The sequence below is a fragment of the Sinocyclocheilus grahami genome, unplaced genomic scaffold (genome assembly GCF_001515645.1).
Source record: "Sinocyclocheilus grahami isolate Dianchi unplaced genomic scaffold, SAMN03320097.WGS_v1.1 scaffold109.1, whole genome shotgun sequence".
NCBI classification, from domain to species: domain Eukaryota; kingdom Metazoa; phylum Chordata; class Actinopteri; order Cypriniformes; family Cyprinidae; genus Sinocyclocheilus; species Sinocyclocheilus grahami.
In genome coordinates, this window is record NW_015505288.1 from 1,231,410 (window position 1) to 1,245,657 (window position 14,248).

Sequence of the window (14,248 nt, forward strand, 5' to 3'; positions counted from 1 at the left end):
TACAATTTATAGTCTTGTGTCTCCTGAAAGAAAAAAACTGATTTTGATATTTGGTATAATTCGCTTATGCCATTTTGTATATTACTACTTAGACATACATAAAAATGAAACATAATTCAGTCAATAATCAAGAAAAGTGCTATGGCACATAGTAAAATAGGATTCTGGGGGCAATATGATTTATCAAACCTGTTTTTGCAAAGGAAACTCACAAAGACACTTTTAGACGCAAAAAAGGGACAATTTTACTCCCTTTGGTTATAATTCAATAACTCGTTTAGAAGCTGTTATTAGAAAGATAATTTTTTTCTGGCACATCTTGGCACCTAGTGGAATCAAACAATATGTTGCAGAGAGCTGGAGCAAATAGAACCTGAATAACACTTTCAGAAAAAAACTTCTGAAAATAAATCAAAAAGCGCCTATGTTTTTTTTAGTGTTTATTGTAATATTTAAAACATATATGCTGTTATTAGAAAGATAATTTTTTTCTGGCACATCTTGGCACCTAGTGGAATCAAACAATATGTTGCAGAGAGCTGGAGCAAATAGAACCTGAATAACACTTTCAGAAAAAAATACTTCTGAAAATAAATCAAAAAGCGCCTATGTTTTTTTAGTGTTTATTGTAATATTTAAAACATATATAATGTTATTTATGAAGAATTACAACCATATTTTGTAGTTCAAAGGGTTTTCTATACAATGACACCATTTATTTTTCATTTCCTCCATTGTATGTGTGTAGGGTAAACATTTGAATTTGGGTATGTCAAATTTAGGCAAAAATTTACACAAAAACACCCGAGTGTAAGTAGTTAAAAATAGGTCTCATAAAAAGAGGTAATTTACATGTAGAACAATACAAAACCGACCTGTTTACTTACAAAGGTCAGAGAGCGGATGGAAAATAGTCATGTAATTCAAAGTTTCAATAATAATCCTTGAGACAGATTCAGTGAGTGAATATATTTGTTCTGAGCAAACAGTGAGGGAAATGCCAGAGAAAGATCTTTTTTCTATTGTATTATTTTGCGCCATCCAGTCTTACAAATCGAGCCAAGTACCTTACAAACCTCCTGTGCTCCCAATAATTTTTAAACATGTTGACAAAAATTCAGAGGGTCGGCCTGAATTTGACCAGATTTCTCCCCATTCTCAAATCATTCAGACACATCACATCTGGAGAGTGCAGACTCTCCAGTTTTTTAACCAAATTACTTTGCTGTTTTCTCTAAAACTTGCAGTCAAGTTTTTCTTTTTCTTTCCAAAGCAATAGCAGCAACATTGAAAATTCAACCTCTGTGTTTAGTGCAAAACTTCACGCGATTGCTATACAGTACAGTCGTGCCGTGTTTCAACTGCTTTGACACATTTATCAGGTTAACTGATAACATAACGTGTGCAATGTCTCACAACCTCTTGAGTATATGAACTCAAACAGTTTATTTCTGGCTTAACCCTAATACACTTAAGTGGGAAGAAATTAAAAATACTACAAAAATATTAGAAATGGCCCATGTAAAAGCATAAACTGAAATATCAGGTGTAGCACATCATGATGAGTTCAGCCCAGCAGCTGCCAGTTATAATGCAGAAGGGGTGAATGCAGATGTGCACATTATGTTGTCCAGTAGATACTGCCTGCATGCACAGAATATTGAGTAGAAACTGGACGAGAGGCCTGCAATGTCAGTGGAGATGTATGGCAGGACTTCTGGACTGGCCTGATTATAGTAGGAAATCTGAGGGCAAAACAGAAAACCTGTAAGACACTTCAGTGTGAAGTACATTGTGACCATCATTTAGTATTTTCCTACCTTCGAGACACTTTTTGAAACCTCATAAATGGTGAACCCAGCACAGACCACCTCACCCCTGTGGAATTCCTCTGTGGGTGGGTGAGAGGGTAGAGCAACTGATCTTAGGGCAATTACATATGGATCCCTAAAAAACAAATATACATTATATGTAAATTTTAAATATAATTGTGATGCATTCATGCCATGTCGTAATTACTAGATGACAACCCGTGACATTATACTCGAAGCTGTTTACTTCCTCAGACTCGGAATTATGCGTTTCTGTGACAAAACTATTAAAGGGGTTATATGATGCGATTTAAATTTTTCCTTTCTTTTTGGAGTTTTACAAGCTCTTGGTGCATAAAGAAGATCTGTAAAGTTGCAAAGACTAAAGTCTCAAATCCAAAGAGATATTCTTTATAAAAGTTAAGAGTCAATTATGCGTACCTAAAACAGCTCGTTCTAATATGCCCCCACATCTACGTCGTGATGTGGGAAGATTTGCATAACGCCGGCCAAATGTTCACGCAAAGAAAGAAGGCGTAACTTTTATTCTCACTAAATCTGTGTAATTTCAGTAATCAGTAGAAGAAAAAAAAACTGTTGTTATGCAAATGCATTAATAAACTTTGTGGGACATTAGACATATTCAACTGTGTGCTAGCTGCTTTAAACTGTATTGTATGTCCTTCGTTATTTTTTAGATTATTCTTGCATCTTGTAACAGAAATATTATAATATTTTATATTTTATATATTAAAATAACCACTTAACTACATTTTACTGCTAAGGCCACTGCCATTTTAAATGCGTTTCCACATGCCATTGCAGTGGTCAGGTGAAGTTGGACCTTGTAATTACAAGTTTTACAAGAATGTGAACACGTTTTACAAGATGGAACCACATTAACTGCAGTTTCGACATGTGGACATGCTTTTAGAGAAACTTATGGGCGCTTAAAAGATTAGATCACCAAAAAATGAAAATTTGCTGAAAATTTACTCACACTTAGGCTATCCAAGATGTAGATTAGTTTGTTTCTTTATCAAAACAGAATTTAGCATTACATCACTTGCTCACCAATGGATTCCTTTCACTGAAAGCACCCATTCACTGCAAAGGATGCACTGGTGAGCAGTGATGTAATGCTAAATTATTTATTTAAAGGCAACAAATTTATCTTATTTACTTCATACCTGGTCTTATTGTTCACAGTTTATTAGTGCATATTATTTCTAATAAAGAAAAAACTGTCTGTGTAATAATTTTTTTTCACTGAAGTAAAGGTAGCAGATGTTAGCTTTTAATACCACACCTAGAATTGCTATAGTCATCCTCACCCGCTATCGCAGGGTGGTCTTCTAGAGGCCAGTAAAATGAAGTCCTGATATTGTCCTCCTTTACTGACCGAAGGAGTAACAACTTGATAGATGAAATCATCCTCATCAACCCTAAGGAGCAGCTTACACAAACTGCACAAAACAATACAAAAAATGTAAAGGTCCATTTGAATTGGTATTTGGATTTGCATTTTTGAATAATGGCTATTTCAAAATGACATACAGTATGATCATGTAAAAGATAAAAGAGTTTAAATGTACAGATATGACCAACTTACTAATGTAACATTGGTAATAACAGTGCTCACAATGGCTATATCAGGTATGTGCATGCATAATTCCTTTCCAAAATAAAGAGGATATCTGATAAAGATATTTTAATTCTTATTTGTAAAAAAAAAAAAGGTTTGATAAATTTCCAGTATTTGGTTTTGGTGTCTTTTTTTGTTTTAGAACTCAGGTTTGAGTCTTAGTGACCTGATAGACTAAATAAATAAAAAATAATTTGGTTTTATGCAACCGTACTTGACATTTGAGAATATTACAGTCTGAACTAGTTATAACTTCGTCTACAGTCTAATGTCCTTGCTTTAAAAAAAAAATTGTCTAGAGACTTCATAGCTGACTTGCATAGTGCCAAGCAACGTAATATTTCTTGAGAGTTAGTCGAATCTATTTTCAGAAGGGCACCCAAAACTCGTAACAATCACAATTTCTTCTCTATCGAGCTCAAATTTATCGATGTTATCCGTTGTTATCTGACATGATCTTGTTCAGTTCGAATCCCAACTTTCAACTTTATTCTTTGACTTTTCTCTGCAAATGACTTTTCTCTGCTTTGTTTCAATCAGCAATGTTGTGTCGTCAGTTTATCAGTCTTCAACCTACCTGTTATCCTCCCCTAGCCTTTTGGAATATGCCTTTAGCATACAGATTGAACAAGTATGGTGACAAGATGCAGCCCTGTCATAAACCTTTTTGAAACCAAAAACCAACTTATGTCTCCATAATTCATTTGAACCATTATTTCTACTTTAAAAGTTGCCTATGTTTTTGTACTAAACAGTTTTTGAATAAAAAAGCATTACATTTATTCATTTTGAGCAAATAAACATGATATGTATCTCTGGCCTTCCCTATTTCATTTGTAATTAAAAGAGTCAGTACAGTAGCTAATAATACTGTGGTATGTATAGTGTCTCACATATAGTGTTGGTCCCATTCATGTCTGCGACTGATATCTGAGAGGAGGATGAAGGCTCTTTGTGCTGGGATTTCCATCTCAAACTCCACCCTGAAACACAGACTCTGACTCTCCTCCACTGTATACAGGCTCACCTGCCCAGTGCAAGACAATGTATCTAATGTTAAAGTGTGACCTCTATAATATGCAACTGACATATGAAGAATAGTGCTTACATTGTTCTTCTTTGAGCAGAGGTCCCAGTTGTTTTTGGCTGCAAGCATCTTCAAGGCAGACACATTATTGTAGCTCAGATAAATCTAAAAGTGAGAATATCCTTAAAAAACAGTGCTTTTCATCTCTTTTACACATTATCAGTGATTTTGCTCAAAAGGAGATGTGAGTGAAACACACTGTAAATACACTGTAAATTATATAAATAGTAAATATCTGATTACTACTGAAATCCATTTCTTAATGCCAGTCACATTTACATAATTCTGCATATCTTGTCTGTTTTTTATCTTTATTTTGGATGTCTATCCTGATATATATATTTTTTTTACACATAAGCCCTATTCATGCCACAAGTTTGGACCTTGTAATGGTAAACAGACCTTTGGATAACATGTATTTTCTGAAGAAGGGAAAGTTACCTGGTTACTGGTGTCCCATGGGACAGACAGTGGCACCTCGGTCTGCTTGCATGAGATAATGTACTTCCTGAGTAGAAACAAAGGCCATATGAGCAAATCATGTTTTTGAGAGAAATTGAACAACAGGCAATACAGCTAAATGATGCTCAGGAAAAATTATATATTACTTTATATAATTTCAATATTAATTTAATTAGCCTAATAGCCTAATAATATATATATATTTATCTATAATGTTGATCTACTTTTTTTAGCAGTGACGCACACACATTGAGCACCATCTGTGGGTGAGCTGAAGGTTTTGCAATCTAGTCAACTCTTCTCACATGGTTTTGTGAGGTTACAAGCTGGAGTTTTTGTTATGAATGGACCAGCACCAGTTTTGCTACCTATCAAGACGAATCTTCTTCCTGGCAAGGGCCTCCTGATATCTCCTCTGTCCCTCCTGTCAGAAAATTCAGAATAGTATTCAAAATTCAGATTTTACAATATCCAATTTACTTTAACAAGTGAGTGTTGGCATGAATGTTTAAACTATGAACACGAAATCTGGACTCTTCACCTGAGGTTCAGGTTTTATGGGGGGCAGTGGACATGGCCTTCCTTTCTCATCCAGCACCTCAAACGTCATGAAGGCACTATTAATATGCCTCAGAGGTTCATCTCTGTGATAGGCTTCTGCACAGACACCTACCTCCATACTAAAAAACCAGAGATACTGCCAATGAGCTGTATGACATCATCACTGTGTAGTCATTAAAATATAAATACATCTCTTAGATACTGATAGATAGATTATATAAGCTCACCTGTTCTTGAATGTGTTATTGACAATGGCCTTTAGAACCAAACGATCTCCAACCTGGGAAGGGCCTCTAAAGTGAAACATATCTATAGCCCTCAGAGTTGGATGAGCATTGCATAAACGACTAAAAAATGAAAAAAGAGAAAGCCAATATATGTCTTTAGTTTTTTATTCGTTATTAGACCATTACAAGACACAAGATGTTTTTTGTCCTGTGCTGACATACTTCCTTATATAAACATGAAGATATTGTTGTATTTAATTTGCTACTTGTCTAGTTAGTTGCAGGTTGTATAGGGAGACTTTCTTATTTTAGATACAACAAAATGATACAAGAATTATGCGTGTTTGTAAAAAAACAAATCCATAACAATCCATAATCCATAACAGTGCTTCCTCCAGTTAAAAAGTCCATCCCCTGTTGTTCTCTCAAATCAAAATCCACCGTCATATTTGTTTAAAAGTATTCTGGACTGGTTTTAAATGGTGTTTGATCAGTGATCTCTTTTGATTCAGACAGCACCATTTTTTTCACTGGAGAATGCAATATTTTTGGATAGAGGACTCATATTTTAGCCAGAAGCAAGATAAAAACATCTTAATGATGGATTTGTTTTACAAACACACAGATTTTTTGCTTCACAATACATTCATTGTTGGACTGGAGTTGTGTGGATTACTTGTGGATTAATGTGATATTTTTATCAGCTATTTTAATTCTCATTCTGACAGCACCCATTCACTGCAGAGAATCCACTTGTGAGCAAGTGATGTAATGCTAAATTTCTCCAAATCTTTCAGATGAAGAAACAAACTCATCTACATCTCGGCTGGCCTGAGTATGAGTAAATTTTCTTTTTTGGGTGAACCATTCCTTTAATTGTGTATATCTTAGGACTAAATAGCATATAGATAGACCTCAAAGCTAACACAGATGAACTAAATGGCACAAAATCTATGATTTCACAGTGTTTTTAAGAAAGCTTAAGTTTATGTTATATGCTTTAAGTAAACCTTTCTACATATACTGTCATTACAGAAGTCTCTTTTGCAGCTTGTTTGTATCAACATTACAAACCTTGAACCCTGATCTATTGCAGGCTAAGGGTTAACAAAGCTAAATATTAACTGCTGTATAAAAATGCACTTTGCAAGTGTGCAGATACACACCTGGCTGCAATGGTAGCGACATTTTCCATCCAGGCCATAATCTGGCCTCCGAATGTGTTGACCTGGTGATTGGCATGAGGAGGAAGTACCAGCTCGACACTTTCCACTCTTGTTCTTTCTGTCGGCAAAGCCTCATCTTCATCATGGTTCTCTGCCTCACAAACAATATTATTCAGATTTAGAAATACATGAGGGTGAGTAAACAATGACAGATTTGACATTTTTGGGTGAATTATCTCTGTAGGGCTAAGTAACTCACTCTGTCTGAGATATTATCACATGTGCATATGAACTCAGCCCGTGAGCCTTAGCGTAATGTTTGCACAAAGCCTTTTGTCTTTCCCAAAAGGGAAGTGCCTCCACCACTTAAGACACTTACCCTCACTGATACTTCTCTGGAAGGTCTTGTTGTTAAGCAAGTCCTGTATGATGTCATGGTGAATGAGTCTCATCCTCCTCCTCTCAGCTGCTAAACTGTGCTCCACCTGTTCTTGGTGTGTGCAGGGCACAACCTGCCTCAGCTGCACCTGCAGTTACAGTCCCAACAGATTTCTTATCTACACATTGCCTGAATTATTGATAACTGGTTAAAAATTAGTGCTGAGTAAAGGTGCATTTAGATACTGTGCAGAAAGCAACTGTATATGCCTTGTTTATTTGCATGACATTTGCCTTGTTTCCTTATTTCCACAGCTATAACAAAAAGGTCAAATCAGTTTGTAAAACATGTTTTTCCCCATTAACTAAGATATAAGTGAGCATAGCATATTTATAAACATTATTATTATAAGCATTCCTATGGCATTGTTTTCTCATACCTTGTTTGCATCTGTGCGTTTGGCGACAAATGTGGCAAAAGCCTGACACACTCTCCAATGACGGCCACTGTACAGGTCCTCACAGCTCACCTCTATCCCCACCTCACACACAAAAACCAATACATACACGAATAATTGCCATTCTACATATTTTATTTCTTCAAATAAATGTGAAGTGAATTCAAAATGGTTCTCTATCATCAACAGTACTCTAACACAGTCCTCTAATAATTCTAATGCAGTACTCTCAGTACTCTTAAAGCTGCAGTCCGTAACTTTTTTTGGTTAAAAATTATACAAAATCAATATTTGAGCAAGTATAACCAGCCAGTGTTCAAAACTATCGCCTTACTTTAGCCCGACTCACAACGGTTAGCTTATAATAATGTTTTCTAATTTGAGTGGTACGGGTAGGTTTTCACAGGAAATTCGAGCATGTTGCTGCATCATTACGTCACGTCTGTAAACATAAAGAAGTTGTCCCGGCTACTAGGCTATCGCATGTGAGGATCCTGCAGGTGGCCGATCGTTTATAGCCTTTTCTCACAGCAGCTGGAATAATTAAATGTCAAAAAATCATTTTGATGGCAGATTGTAATTCAGAAAGGATTATATGAAACACATGTGAATGAAGTTAAATTATATTCCCGTTTTAAATGTGCTTCTGATTACAGATAGCCTGGGATTACACAAGATTTGTATTTTAAAGACAACCAGTTCGAAGGGAGCATAGTTTTAGCTTTTTGGGTTAAAATGGTAAATGATATGACAATTAGAGAATATAGCTGCAAGCAGCGATGGCGGGCCCAAGCCGTTAGTGCAAACGCCACCCCGGTGGCATCAGGAGAACGGTGCACAGTGGGCACATGCATTTACGGTAACCCTCTGCCAGTCTGGTTTTAAGGGATACGGCAATTAAAGAGTTAATACGAACCATAAAGACACACACACAACCATTTTTAAAACTTTGGTAACACTTTCAATAAGGTTGCAGTTATTAACATAAAACTATGTTAATTAACATGAACAATAAATATGTAGCATTTATTAATGTGAGTCTCTCTCTCTCTCTCTCTCTCTCTCTCACACACACACACACACACAAAGACAACAATATATAAAACTTTTATAACACTTTTCAATAAGGTTTTAGTTTTTAACATTATATAAGTTAACATGCACAATATTTATATAGTATTTATGAATCTTAGTTAATATTATGTTGACAATTGACCACAACATTATTAATTAAAATGTATAGTTAATGTACATCAGTTACTGTACCATGAACTAACATAAACAATTTTTTAATAACAAATAAATACAGTAAAAATATGTTGTTCATACTTAGTTTGTTAGTTGTGAATTAACTAATGTTAAAAACTATATTAAACTATATTAGTTAGCATGAACATCAATTATATAGCATTTATTAATGTTAATTAATGTTAAGTTAAAAATGTTTTAATACATTATTAAAATGTAAAGTTGTATCTTAACATTAGTTTCTGTACTGTGAATTAACATGAACATGAATATTTAATGTTAGATTTACTAACATTAAAAAAGATTAATAAGTAATCTAAAATATATTGTTCATTGTCAGATCATGTTAGTTAATGCATTAAATAATGTTAACCAAAGAGACCTTATTGTAAATTGTTGCCAACACTTTTTATGATCTATAAACTTTTATAAAAATTATTTTAATGATATATAAGCAGTTGTCAAAATTATATAAAACAATGTTACCAGTAAAATACATATTAACTTATTTTATATATATTTATTATTCTAATTAATTGAACTGAGCTGTAAAGGGTCAGACTTAAAATATTTTTTATCCTATCAGTGAGAGAGGTAGGATAAATAAAAGTTGTAATTACCGGCTTGGGCCCTAATTAGACTGTACAGAAATTGAAATCTACACACTAATACACATTATTACTCATAGTCACGCAAAACTGATGTTGTTAACATTAATAATCTGAGAATAAAGTATAACAATAATAATAATTTGCACGGTTTGATGTGATATGAGTTAATCGATCATTAGATTAAATCACCATTGGTAGCGCTATTTATTGTAATGCTTTTTTTCCCTCAGTTGGTCAGAACAAACGTGGCAGACTTGTTACTTGTTCAGATGACAATATACAGTGAAAATTCTTATTTGGGTCATATATTCCAAGACGTAGGCTAGAATCTGTATAGGATTCACACCGGTGCGGTGACTGACTTATGAATTTTGGTGAGTGTAGATCAAGCAGTGCGTGCTACAGCGCTCCTGAAAAGTCGCCTTTTTAAAGGCTGTGCCATTAAATCACCATTGGTAGCGCTATTTATTGTAATGCTTTTTTTTCCTCAGTTGGTCAGAACAAACGTGGCAGACTTGTTACTTGTTCAGATGACAATATACAGTGAAAATTCTTATTTGGGTCATATATTCCAAGACGTAGGCTAGAATCTGTATAGGATTCACACCGGTGCGGTGACTGACTGCCACACATACTCCTCAAAACATTAGATTCATCCGTGCTGGAGCCATGCCAGAGTACAACCCAGGCAAGGAAGATAATTCCGCAAGTAACTGCAATTCCAGGTTTTCAAACAGAGATGGCGACAAAGAGGCAAAACTTACGGACTGCAGCTTTAATAGGAGGCAGGAAAAAGATCTCCAGTTAACATAAAGTAAATATTCTGCAGATATGTTAAGGATTCACTTTATTCAAAGTACATTTGTTTTACTTTGGAAACCATGTTGAATTATCATATTTAGGGGTCCTTGACATCAAAAGGTCTGAAAACCTCAGTGTTACATAACAGTAGAAACCACTCCAAAAACATCTGTAGGTCGTAGTAGAGTAACCTTTGGTAAAATAAAATAAAGTGAGACTATTTCATATAATAATGTAAAGTGTGGCTATTACCTCCATGCTTGAGTTGAAGGCCCTGTTAACTTTGGCCTTAATGTTGACCACTTGTCCAACACTGAAAAATATAAGTGTATTTCAAATGTAAGTGATAATAACAGTAGCTTATGATATATTATAGACTGTTTTCCATTGGGCGTATATTACTGAGACTCTCCTCTCTAATCAAAGTTACATTTGATTGGTGCTGTGTTATTCAAAGTCTGACAGACTGGAGTAATTAACAGTCTTCTGTATAATAGTAGTTTAATAGAACAATTAACCAGACAGAACTGCCAGTACTCCCTAAGGGTGAAATTACATTCTGGTTAGGATGTTTTTCAAAAGACACTGAGATGTGGCTCTAATTATCTAAAATATAAGTGATATTTCTTTTACCCAATGGTGTGCTCAAAGTAGATGTCATCAACAGAAGCTGTCACACAGGGGCATCCAGCGTGTCTCTCAGCTGGAATGGAAGCAGATCAAATAAGACATCTTGACACTAATGAATCTCACACCATTTTTAAAAGATTTGCCTGTTTATGACTGACAGGTGATGTGCAAGGAATACAGTATCTGCCACCTTCTTGATTTCTTCTGTTTAAGTGTAGGCTATATCTCAGGCTAAATTGTTTCAGAAATGAAAACAAAACCTAAAATAAAACAAAGGCAACCTGAGTAAACACAAATTACAATTTTCTTTCAATTATAATGTTATTTAATGAAGCACAATCTACCCTATTTAAGGAAGGCAGTGTTGTGGCTTGAGAGATGAGAAAGCAAACAGAATGCTCCCTGTCACTTGTGCAATATATTGTTGTTGGCTAGCAAGAACCCAATTTTGAGTATTGTAATTTTGAAAGTTGTTTCTATTTTTTGTATCGACTCAAGTTTTTTGTCTGTTTAGGAAGTTCAGTTACTTGTGTTATGTATCCATATTACTTTTGCTCTGCCTTTGGACTTATTTGGGAAATCATCAATAAGATCAAGCCTGCATGTCTCATAATGTGCCATACCATCACCCGACACCTGAATACAGCCTACAACACAGCCCTGTTCATTTAATACACTTTTCAACAGAACTTTTTCAACAGCATGAAGTTGGCTAAAAGGCACACTATGCCAACTGTGAAAGAAATTCCAGAAATGATGAGGAAGAAAGTGAGTGAAATACATTACCCTGGGACCGGTTACAAAGCTATTTCAAGGCTCTTGGACTCCTAAGAACTCAAGCAAGAGCCATTATCTTCAGATGGAAAAAAAAATGTCACAGTAGCAAACCTTCCCAGAAGTGGCTAACCTTCCAATATTCCTCCAAGACCACCACAAAGACTCATCTTGGAAGTCACAAAAGACTCAAGGACAGCACTGAAGGAACTCCAGGCCTTTCTTGCATCAGTAAAGGTCACTGTTTATGACTCCACCATCTGAAAGACACAGGCTACTGCTCACCCAGAAGAGCATTAAAACTCATCTGAATTTTGCCAAGACACACCTTGATGATCCTTAAACCTTTTGGGAGAATATTTTGTGGGCTAAAGAGCTGGAAGTAGAACTGTTTGGAAGACAGGGGTCCATTTAGGGTAAACCAAACTCCAAAAAGATCATCATACCTATGGTCAAGCATGGTGGTGACCAAGGACGGATAAACACATGGGCCTATCGGGCCAATGCAATTCAACCAAGGCAACATCCCCCCAAACCCACTCCCTGCACACACACCCCAGAACGCGAATTTAACCTGGGGGGGGGATTACAAACTGTATGTGTTTACTTTGGTTGCCTTTGTTCTATGTTGCAATTTGTATGAGGATCTAAAACAATTAATATGAAATATACATAAAAACAGAACAAATCAGTATGGGGAAAATACATTTTCACAGTACTGTACAAGAAATGTAGCTAATAATTTATCCCACATTGCAATATTTCAAGTAATGTTCTCACATTCTAGAGCATACTCCATGCAGTCACACATCTAGTTTATATTTGCTCTAGTTTTGCTTCGTCACTGCAGTCACGTCCTCAGTATTATACTAACACTCATATCCTTATATAGAGTATTTTTGGAGCCTTTACAATGCAGGTTAAAAGTGCTTTGTGTCATTCATTGTGTAAACTCACCAGACAGACATGCTGTGCAGTCCATCCATTTGAGCAGCTGTCCGATGCTCAGCTCTCCACAGTGGTTGGCATGGCAGGGCAGCACTATCTGGCTCATCTTCACCTCTGAAGGGTTGCGATGCTGTCCTTCATCCTCCAGCTGAAGGTTATGCAGATTCTCCTTATGATGGGATTCTGATGCCATACTGATAGGCTGAATATTCGGCAGCTGAGAGCAAATAATAGTCAATGCTAATATTAGAAATTGGAGTTTTGCTTCGAATACAGCAGTCCCATAAAGGATCATTTAGCCACATTTAAAATGTGTGAAGGTCATTGTATCAGATAACTAGAAACTGAACAAGTAATTTTCATCTTAATTTTGAGATTTTTGAAAAGTGTTATGTATTTATAATGGAGGCCTAAATATGAACAAAACAATAAACAAATAAAATGCACTTTTACATCGTCTAAAACGCTGACTAGACCTAGGTCCACTTTTTAAAATAATTTTTATTATTTTATTGTCTGTATTATTATTATTTACATTTTAAATGCATTTGCCGGCAAACTAAACATCACGAGGTATGATTGTGAATTTTACCACATGTAATTGCACATCGCAACGTTGTACTTTCAGTCTGGTAACTACTTATTATTACTGTTGAATACTGCGCAACCTTCAGTAACCTCTGTGACGCTCCTTAACGTTAACACCCTTCATTTTAATGACAAAATCTTCAATACACTCCTGTGCCAATAAGATTTGTCTACAAATTCATTTCAACATAAGATTAGATGTTATGTGCACTTGCGTTTCTATGCAGCGCGTTTACAAGGAAGTAAATAAACGTGCAGTTGTTGAATGGGTATGCAGAACAGCATCGAAAACAAGTTTAAGAGGCTACGTGGCTTGATGTTTAGATATAAAGTATAATTTACGCCCTTACCGCGATCTGCCTAGACAGTCTGGTTAGATTCAACACAGCAACCTTTCTCGCAAGACTGACTCCAATGACAGACTCAAGCGTTCACGGAAGATCTTCGCGCATAGGAAGTCAGCAAAAATACCTCTTCAGTCGCGCGCATATAGTGTTCACTAACAAGTAAGCCTAAGTAAGACCCCGCCCCGTGTCTCATGTTCACATAGGCCTATGTTCTGGAAAGCTCACAACACTCTTCTTAGGATCCTTCTCACATGAAAAACAACAACATACTTCAAACATAACAATCGTGTTTGCAAACAGCACGGGATGTTTTGACACCTGCCGTTATCGCTTAATTTGCTATACGACAGGTGGCGCAACAAGTCTTTAAATGCACAGGACAGCGCTTCAAATAGAGTCAAGGTTTGTTAGCATAATTGGTAACGTTTACAATAGAATCAGGACAGTAGTACAGAAATATTTATTTTAAGAAATCATTTATATATATATATATATATATATATATA

General features: G+C 35.6%; 1 protein-coding gene across 3 annotated transcripts; it reads right to left on the minus strand.

Moving 5' to 3' along the window:
* Positions 1-718: 718 nt before the first annotated feature.
* On the minus strand, positions 719-13,958 carry acot11a (acyl-CoA thioesterase 11a). Of its 3 annotated transcripts, XM_016277128.1 has the most exons (16): positions 13,746-13,949; positions 12,817-13,024; positions 11,089-11,158; positions 10,708-10,768; positions 7,778-7,879; positions 7,339-7,486; positions 6,960-7,110; positions 5,794-5,913; positions 5,547-5,685; positions 5,374-5,429; positions 4,985-5,051; positions 4,565-4,648; positions 4,350-4,483; positions 3,146-3,277; positions 1,821-1,947; positions 719-1,745 (listed from the first exon to the last, which is right to left on the minus strand). In XM_016277128.1, the coding sequence occupies exons 2-16, from the start codon at positions 12,998-13,000 to the stop codon at positions 1,587-1,589; spliced, it is 1,734 nt and encodes a 577-aa protein (XP_016132614.1). In that variant the 5' UTR covers positions 13,001-13,024; positions 13,746-13,949; the 3' UTR covers positions 719-1,586. The 3 variants fall into 3 exon arrangements, with proteins under 3 accessions (XP_016132614.1, XP_016132615.1, XP_016132616.1); XM_016277129.1 differs by lacking the exon at positions 3,146-3,277 and having other exon boundaries at positions 13,746-13,952; XM_016277130.1 differs by lacking the exon at positions 719-1,745 and having other exon boundaries at positions 1,877-1,947; positions 3,121-3,277; positions 13,746-13,958.
* Between the last annotated feature and the right edge of the window lie 290 nt (positions 13,959-14,248).